The 10,253-nt window shown below is 43.1% G+C and overlaps 1 protein-coding gene across 1 annotated transcript; it reads left to right on the top strand.

Annotated features, from left to right (window-relative positions):
• Nucleotides 1-7,519: 7,519 nt before the first annotated feature.
• LOC107193204 lies at nt 7,520-9,391 on the top strand (the record flags this gene model as incomplete). Its single annotated transcript, XM_015582608.1, has 2 exons — nt 7,520-8,458; nt 8,666-9,391. Coding segments are annotated over exons 1-2 (1,665 nt in total), but the record flags the coding sequence as incomplete, so codon positions are not given.
• Nucleotides 9,392-10,253: the final 862 nt, after the last annotated feature.

Raw genomic sequence — 10,253 nt, 5'->3', positions numbered from 1 at the left:
GCTGTCGGTAACGACAGCGCCCAGTTCCGGGGTCGGTGCCCTCCTCATTACCTCCGCCACCTCACCCTCCGCCGGGAGCTTTTTGCATGACCTGTGGATCGGTCGTGGCGGTACCGACCGGTCCATCAAGTCATTCTCCTCCCTGAGGCGACGCTCCTGGATCTCGAGCTCCAGAAGCTTCCTCTTCGCCTCAGAGAGGCTCCCGTGCTCCCCCGCGGTGGGCGGCCTGCCCCTTTTCCGGGCCAGCCCACTGGCACTGGAGCGGACGGAGGAGGCGACCGACACCGCCGAGACCCTCGAGGTGTCGGACTCCTCCCCGTCCGTGATCTCCATCGCCAGCTCCAGGCCCAGGTACCTGGAGCTGGCGCTGGCTGGCTCCTTGTCGGCCGTCAGGCGCTTAAGCCTAACAACCGGGGTCCTTCCCGTCCTGAGGGCGGCCAGTCCCGAGAGACCCGGCAGCGCCTCCGAGGGGGGGTCGCCCTCCTCCTCTCCTCGTCTGTCCTCGCCAGTAGCATATAGGAGTGTCGGCGGCCTGGTGGTCCACCGCCGGTTCCTCACGGTCGTCAGATAACGACACGGGTGCGGCCCGCTTAACAACCGCACCCGCGCCGGCTCCTGGGGTTCCGAGGGCCCCTGGAGCAGTAACACCTGTTCCTACGTTTGTGTCTGTCATAATTTTTTATGTTTACACCTCCTCACTCTACTACCACACACACCGTTAGCACCCTTGGCAACCGAAGTCACCAAGGGTCCCAGGGGGCACCACGTGGAGGTGGTGTGTGTGGATTTGACCAGACCGGGCCCGCCGACTTCGCCGAAATTCGCCGCAGCAGACGACACCGAGGTGTCGCCTGATTATAGGTCGAACATCAGCTCCATCGTGGTTTTTGACGCAGGTCAGAGTGTTACGTAGGAGTCCGAAGACCCCTACGCACCCCTCGCTGCGAAAACCCGATCCAGCCTCGCCCCCCTGCTTTCTATAACTAACCCAACCAAAACACAGGCGGAGCTAAAGAGATTAGCCCCTCCCCTCTGAGTTGAAAGAGATTCTTCCGCATGATTTCTAAGTTTCAGGAGCGGTAGCGATTGCGAGAGCCATCAGTCTGCAGTGATCCACCGTGTCGCGAAGATGTATTATCACGTGTATTATGCCCTGAAAGAGGATTGGCTGAGCTGAAAATGTACGAAATGTGGAAAAAGGGAGTTCTATGAGGGAGCCCAGGAATGTCCGGGGAGGACGTACCTCGACCCGCGGGAGGTGACGGAGAAGAACGTCCGTCACCGTTTCCGCAGCCGCACCACGACGGGGATGGAGTCGACCAGACTCCTCAACGCTCCCGCTCCACCGAGAAGACGTGGCCGAGGACGTGCCAAACCTCAGGAGCTTTCGTTGCCAATGCCGTAGTAGTGCTCGTATGCGCATGAACAACAGCAAAATGTGGTTTATCGCCACACCCCCCCCCCTCCACCGCCGAGGCGACCGTTAATTAGGGTGATCGAGATCCATTTGCCGGACCGCACTATCGCGGTGCCGTTGCACATCCCCACTGGTGGAAGACGACACTGCGTGGACTACAATTACGGCTGCTATCTTGCGTTTTAGCAAGGCGGGACAGCTTGTTTACCTCCGGTTCGACCCGGCGGAGGAGCGTGACGGATTACGGGTACGGGTGGGGGCCACTCCCTTCAACTCACGAGCTGGTCACCACCACTAAGGGGGGGGGGGCGTTATTTTTATTTTTCATTTTCGTACAAATTCTCATTATTTTGTTTATCGGTAATGGTTTCCTTTTTTTCTTCTTCCCCTTTTGTTTTGAGTTATTTTAAATTACTTTATTTCGGTTATAACATTTTTGTTGAACTTAATTGAGAGAAACAACAGAGTAATTTTTGTTTGGTGGTGGGAGACAAGGCCTAATTGTTTAAGTTACCGAGTTGAAGGCGAGGTGGTGCCAATCCCTGCGAAGGACAACGAATCCCATACGAAAGTCAGGTAGGAGCAAGACGCGTTACGTCGTTCAAGACACATACGGATTTCCCGACGTGCAACCGAGAACTGTGTACTCGACGTGTAAAGAGTGTGCTTCGCTGTAGAGGCTGCACGTTTTTAGGTGAGCTGAAATGGAGACCACACGTTTCAGTCCCAATGGTCGAGCGGAATGCAGTGAGAAGCAGGCACAGGTGATCGTCGACCCAAGATTTGTAAGTACATGCATTCACGTTTGACGAGTTCAAGGTTCGAATGCGTATCCTTAACGCGACATTAGCTCTGCTCCCTTTCTATCGAGCGGCTCTCATTGGCTACGTGATCAGACTGTTACACATTCGTGCAACGGGGGCGGTGTGTTAGAAACTCGGGGTACAAGTTGTTGCCGGTTTCGGAGGTACACCCGGTATCTACCGTTCAAAGTCGTTTGTCGATTATGATTCTTCGTACAAGGGCGACAAGGAGAAAACATAATATAACTGTCATTCTTCTCTGACTTTGTACGATAGAAACTGAGCCATGTACGCATTGCTATGCGTGCGAGCAGGGGAGATTGCTACGGAAGGTTGAGCGACAGAGGAGATAATCTCGGTTCACACACCGGTCGGATTGAAAACGCCGGTGTCGGCCGTAACCGATCGGCGATACAGTTCGTTGTAATCATTCGATTAGTACAGTTATTTGTCATCGCTCTAGTAGAACAGTTCGTTAAGAGAAATCGTCCTTATATTATAAATTTTTCGTTTATAAACTTACGAAGTAACTTCGCCGGTTAACAACCGAACGAGATTTGTAGTTTTTTCAACTATTATATTCTCACTAAGCGACATAATCACGTGTCATTACCTCGTATCTATTCTAAATCTACCTGAGTCCGGGAAAACGTTAGATCCGGGAATTTATTAAAAGCGCAGCGACAACAAAGTTGAACCTTCAATTCTTTTAACACTCGCTTGCACTCTAACTCGGTCTAACAATATAATCTCTCAACATGTTCTCAATAAAACCTTTATGTGTAAATACATATTATATTTATACTATTTTTATAATACATATTCAGGGAAACTCTTACTATTTGGTACATGAACATTCTATATAGATGTTGTTCTTCTATTGAGCGGTTTATTTTTCACTACGAATGGTTTAATTCAAGAAAAATAGAAAAGCTCCTTCCAATTTCGTTGACGATACGCACCGAGCGTTCTCGTGCGCGCGATAGCCGTGTTTCCACGTCTTCACGAACATTTGTGGACTGCGAATGCGCGTCGGGTCGTTAAAATCGACACTTCTTGGGGGTCTCAAATAGAAATTCTGTTGCATGTTGCTCGAGTGAGGACGGTATTTTGGCCGCACGTCGTGCTGCGCGTGTTCGTGCTCGCTGTTGCACGTATTTGGACCTGCCCTAAAATTCAACTTATTTTACTGTAAGAGAAATGTTATCTAGGGAAAAAACTATTTTTTCTTCGTCCAATTTCTGTAACCAAGGGCAACAATCCTCTTCAGGCTACTAAACCACAACCAAGTGCTCAACCCTACGTGAATGTTTTGATTTTTAGGAATGGCCTCAGAACATGCCTTTCCTCTCCAGTGTTGAGGTTCAGCACCGCAGTCGTCCTCCACGACGTATTCGCTGCCTCCAAACTCGAGAAACCACCGGCTACTCTTATTGGTGGTATCCTCTTCACTCCAACTGACCGCAATCTTTGCTCCTCAAGCGGTCATCACCAGCTATCTACTTCTTTTTCTACACACATAAAAAACATGTATAATATGTATAACGTATAATAGATCTTCTTGCAATACCTCATTACCATATTGCCTTAATAACCACCACAGTCATCAATCCTACACCAGCAAGAAGTTTATTAATTTGAGTCACCATGATTGCTACCCTGAATAATAATCCATGGCTTGACCCTATCAGCAGTGACTACCATTCGAAATCGTGTTACCCATTCTAGCATATCCTCCACGTCGAAGCGATCATTGGGCAAAACCATCCATTTCTTCTTGTACTGCGCTCGGAATCCGATTCTCTGCCATAGTCTGTCCATCAGAGCCCACCAAAGCTCTCATCGGCGTCGTATTGAGGCCTTTATTATGCATCGTGTCTAACGCATTTTGCACCTTCTTAACTTCAAGATCCCAGTCTCTCGGATTTTTACCTGCGGCGGTGGTGACGAGTGCGTCAACGATTATCTCATTATACCTTTCGCATTGCCCATTCGCTCTGGGAGTTGCGACGGTATTTAAGACATGCTTAATATCATACGTATCGCAAATAATCCGTGTTAACACCCCAAACAAATAGAACAGACTCAAAAAGCTTTTACAGTGTTGTTTCGTTCGAATCGCGGAGGATCGCCGCGTACCGAACGGGGTGCCGGGACCGGCTCGATGGGGACGCGCAATGAGAGAAATGACGCGCGTTTTGACTGCGAACGCGCGTGTCGTAATTACGGGGTCTTACGGAGACAAAAAGAAATAGGAAACTAACAAAGGCGCAGACGAGATTACTGAGGAATTGCAAGGGCTGCTTAGTTCCGGAGGAGATCACTTAGTAAAGAGTGGCTTTCACCATCGCAATACCACTTGAGTGGAAGTTGAGAATGGATCAGAAAGGACAAGGAAAAATCGGAGAGACAAGATGATACAAGAATTGGAAAAGGTCAGGAGAGCGCGGAAAACGACGGGTTTTCGCGGGACGACTCTCGGGAGTTGTTAACGTCGTGCAAGAAGCGGCTCTAATGGCTCACGAGTTGATCGCGATCGAAGGGAACAAAGCGAACTGAACTAATTTGGGGTGATCGAAATGAACTTGACGCGAAAGATATTGTTTTTCGATCGCCTTTCATGGTCATGGCGACAGGTGAAACGCGGACGCCCCCGTTCGCTCCGCGCCGCAACAATAACAGACACGTCCTTCGCACGGCGAGCCGGAAAGATTCGTTAGGCCAAGTGCAAGTTCAAACCAGTGTCGAGTCTTTTGATCTATAACCACTTCAATGACCCTAAATTTCGTAAAAGCATCGACAATCACAAGTGGGTATTTATTACGCTTCCTACGTGCCTCAAAAGGTCCCACATGATCAATGTAAATTGTATGAAAGAGTATCAGTATTTTCTTCATTACATTCAGTTTGCATTGCTTCTTGCCTCCTGTGTGCTTATAATATGCATAATTTAAGCACGCTCCAACGTAATTAATAACAAACCTTCTCATCCCGGCGAACCAGTAACTCCGCTTGATCCGTTGTAATGTCTTCTCTGCACTCAAATGTCCAGCATCGTAATGATATAATCGACATATTTGTAAACGCGCATTCGTAGGCAGTTACCCATGCTTTCCTTTTATCAGGTAATTGTCGATATGTCTTGCCATTCTCCAAAATATACTGGTTAAAATAATGCTTTGTTTCCAACCTCCGATCGTTCACATATGCGTTGTTCAAAATTGACTGAGGATTGAATCTGAATGCATCAACATGAGTCATCTTTGTACCCGCCAGATATACAACGTCGAAGATAAATTCTTGTACCAGTAACCACCATTGACCGTCTAGAGGTAATGAATCACTCTTTGCGATGGTCGCCCTCAAGGCATTGTAATCCATGAGTACTTTAAACGTACAGCCCAACAAGTAAGCCCGAAAGTAGCGTATTGTTAAGACAACCGTAATTATCACGAGTTCATAGGAATGGTAATGTCATTGTTCCGCTGGCGTTTATTCCCTCTCCCTCTCCCTCTCCCTCCCCCCTCTCCCTCCCCCCTCTCTCTATCCCACTCTCTCCCCTCCTCTCTCCCTTTCTCCCCCTCTCTCTCCTTCTCTCTCTCCCTCTCTCTCCCTCTCTCTCCCTCTCTCTCTTTCTATATACAGGTGTCTCATATCGCTCTGTACAAAGTGATAGTTTATTACGGGTAAGAGGGACTGAGTATACACAGAAGTTTGAGGATAGAGATAGTTTGTATCTAAGAGTGCTACAGATTGTTGAAATGTGCTGAACTGTGAATGTGAGACTGGATTTACATAAATCTTTCGTCTTGGTGCTAGAACAAAAGGTGTCCATTAAACTGCCACGTGTCAACGTTGGCAGACACGGCAATTAAGGTAACTAATTAGTGGTTATCGAGTAAATGAAATGTGCTAAGTCGGTAACGATGATATGTGTGATACCGACTATGCAGAATATCGCTGCTCTGCATGTAAGAAAGAAGTGACGAATATAGTGATACAATGCAAATCCTGTGTGAAATTCTTCTATCATCCGGGATGTGTTTACAAGAACAAGACGTATAAGGACAAGGAATTAGTAAAGTGCGAAGGTCCATTTGCAGAAATTGAGGTAAGCAGTGAAAAGAAAGCAGAGGTGAAGAAAATGGCCATCAGTAGGGAAAGAACGGGTTCGATAGGATCTACAGGATCAACAGGAAATGCCACTGGAAGTACCAGTAAACAATCAAATGTGGATATAAAAATAGATTGGTTGATTAAAACAGTAAGGGAAATAAAGGATGAAGTAGAGTGTAAAAATGAAATTAAGACGATGATCAAGCAAAGAATTCACGAGGAACTAGAAGACTTCAAGGTAGAATTAAAAGAATTAAAAAAAAGCATACAAGAGAAGACCGTAGAAATTGCGGGAAGTGAAAAGAAAAGTTATAGCGAAGCAATGAAATATAAGAAGAAAGAAAACATATTAATTGTCAAGCCAAAGGCAGAACAAGAGAGTGAAACGACCAAACAATTGGTAAAAGAAAAAGTAGATATAAAAAACTTAGCTGTAGGGATAACAAAAATTAAAAAGGGAGGCAAAGGATCGATTATTTTGGGCTGTGAGAGTGAGAGTGAGATAAAAATGTTGAAAGACAATGTATGTGAAAAGCTCGGTGAAAATTATGAAATTGCGGAACCAAGGAAAAAAAAGCCGAAGATAAAAATTATAAATGTTAATGAAGAAGAAATGAATTTAAAAGATGAAAACCTGATAGATACAATTTTAAAGCAGAATGAAATTAATGGGAGAGAAGAAGGAGTATACATAAAAGTAGTACAAAAAATTAATAAAGAAAATAAGGAGGATAATCCGCAAACGAGAGGAAGAAGAAGGCAAGGAGGCTCCTTAATATTAGAGGTAGATAAAAGGATACATGAACGAATGATAAGACAGGTGAAAATAAACATTCGATGAAGAAAATGCCTGGTATTTGATTACTACAATGTTAAAAGATGTTTCAAGTGCTGGGGATATTACCACATCGCCAAATATTGTACAAGACAAGACACATGCTACAAATGCGCAGGAAACCATAAAGCAAATGATTGTACGGCAACAAAGAAGAGATGTGTAAATTGTATGTACAAAAATAAAACATACAACGTAAAAATAAATGATGAGCATGAGGCGGTAAGTGTGGAATGTCCGGCGTACATCAGAGCACTAGAAGAGGAGAAAAAGAGAACAGATTGGGAATCTGCGACCTAGCAATCACAGAAGGAGTCAATTATATATACTAATGCCCAAAGTGTGATGATGCATAAAGATGAAATTCAACACCAGATTATGAAGGAGATGAATCCGGCGTTCGTAGCTCTGTCAGAAACCAGGTTGATAGAAGACATTGAAGACAGTGAAGTAAATGTGCCGGGATATAATGTCGCTAGATGTGATGCGGAAAATAGACACACAGGAGGAGTTATGTTATACATAAGAAATGATATAAAATACGAAGTAATAGTAAAAGAGAAAATAATATCTAACTGTTGGTGTATTGCGGTCAAAGCAAGGAGCAATGCGTATAAAGGAGTGATTGCGGTTGTGTACCACTCACCGAGTGCGTCAGACGGTGATTTTATTAGATGGTTAGAAGATATAGTGGACTTATTAGTGATAAAAGAACAATGTATAATGATAGGGGACGTTAATATAGACTTAATGACAGACTCATTTTATACGAAAAAATTAAAAGCAGCAATGTCAGGATTAGGTATGAAACAATATGTCGACAAACCAACAAGAATTACGAAAGATAGTAAAACATTAATAGATATAGTCTTTGCTAACATTAAAGTAAATTATAAGATACACAATAAGCCAAAGATAACAGATCATTCATGTATAAGCGTCGAATTTAATGGAAGTACAAAGGAGAATAAATACAGAGAAATTATTAGTAGGGATTATAGCAAATTTCATATAGGGGAATTTTGTAAGGCAATAGAAGAAATTTATGAACATAGGGATGATCTGGAAGTAAGCAAAAGAGCTGAGAAATTTGTTCAGAGTATAGTAAGCGTACCAGATATAGTTGCACCAAAAAAAGTGTTTAGAATCCCAGAAAGATGGGAAGGAAAAAAATGGTACTCGGAAGACATAGAAATAGCTGTGAATAAAAGAAACAAAATGTATAATAAAGCGCTATATTCAAATGACGAAGAAGACTGGTTGCAATATAAAATTGAAAGAAATATGGTAGTAGGGACAATTAGGAAGAAAAAGAAAGAATATTATGAAGAGATGAAAAATAGAAATGACTCGAAAATGTTGTGGAAAACCCTAAAACAAGTAATAAAGGGAGACACTATAGGGACACAGGCAATACAAGATGTAGACTTTGAAATATTAGATGACATGGGGGTATGTAATTTAGCTGATAAATTTAACCTGTACTACGTAAAGAGTATTAATGATATAATTAAGTCTATAAAAGGGAAGGATAGTAACGGCCGGAAAAGTATTTATGTTATAGAGAGCAAGGGAACTATAGATAATTTTGAATTAATAGATGTTAACAAGGTTGAAAGAGTCATTATGACCTTACCACGCAAGAAAGGAACAGATGAAGGAATAAGTAGTGACCTATTAAAAGCAAGTGTTCATGTTATACGACATGAACTAGCAAGCGTAATTAATGACTCGTTAAGCAAAGGTATATGTCCTGAAGGATGGAAAACATCCACGATAGTACCAATCCCTAAAATAGTAAAACCTAACAAAGCTTGTGAATATAGACCAATAAATATATTACCAACTTATGAGAAAATATTAGAGATAGTAGTAAAAGAACAAATAGAAATATTCTTACAAAATAATAGCATAATAACAGAGCATCAATCGGGCTTTAGGAAAAATCACTCTTGTGAAACAGCAATACAAACAGTGATTGATGAATGGAAACTGATAGTCAGTGAGGGAAAAATAGTAGGAGATATATTTTTGGATTTAAAGCGGGCAATTGAGACAGTAGATAGGGAACGATTATTAGAGAAACTATATCAGTATGGAATCGGAGGGTTGGTACTGGAATGGATAAGATCGTATTTAAATAATAGAACACAACAAGTTAAATTTAATAATCAATGGCCGACATATATTATGACAAATTACGGTGTCCCACAAGGATCGGTACTGGGTCCTCTACTATTTACATTATACAGGGTGTCCCAAAAATGTCCTCCGACCCGGAAATGGGGCACTCGGGGGTTGAATTGGAACCACTTTTTCCTTAGCAACAACGTAAACTGAGGTTTCGTTACCGAGATATTAACGAAAAACCGCGATCAATCAGAGCGCGAGTTTGCCAGCCGAGTTCCCGCGCTAGCGGTGGCTACGCGCTACGCTTGTACTACGAAACTCCGAACAAGTAGGTCACCATGCATCGCAGGAAACCGCGTATAATAATAGCAAATAAACAAGACGTAACAAATAAAATCATACTTTTTATCATCTGTCGTTTGTTATTTAAAGAGATCAATGAATGAAACGTAAATGCCGGCAAATTATGTGTAACGTAAAAAGACGAATGCACATTTACATTTTTGTAAATTCCTTTTTACGAATTTGTAAATTTCCTTTTCAAATAACGTGTGAACGAAAAGGTAATGTAACAGAGAATAAACGAGAAGTGATCGTAATTTGGTATTGGTATAAAAATTCGTAGTTTAATAACTGTCAACAATGTTACTGATAATGAATAAGTTTCTTCAAAAAGCCCGAAGAAAAAGTTAGGTACAGAAACTTGCAGAATTATCGCCGGAAATAAGCCATAGCTTGCGTTAAATTAAGAAAATAATAATCAGCAATAAATTGATTAGAACTCACCCTTTCGGAAATTCACCTGCAGTTTGCAAACCTGTGTCACTAGGTCACTGAACCGATCCTGGTCATCGACGGCCGAAACGGTTTATGGCAGGGTATCGCCCAGTTCGCAGGTGATCGCAGGTATACCTCACCAGCCGAAGTTAAGGGTTGTAACGTCAAGTGCGTC

Source organism: Dufourea novaeangliae, unplaced genomic scaffold (assembly GCF_001272555.1).
Source record: "Dufourea novaeangliae isolate 0120121106 unplaced genomic scaffold, ASM127255v1 scaffold675, whole genome shotgun sequence".
NCBI lineage: Eukaryota > Metazoa > Arthropoda > Insecta > Hymenoptera > Halictidae > Dufourea > Dufourea novaeangliae.
This window is presented reverse-complemented; position numbering and strand designations above follow the sequence as displayed.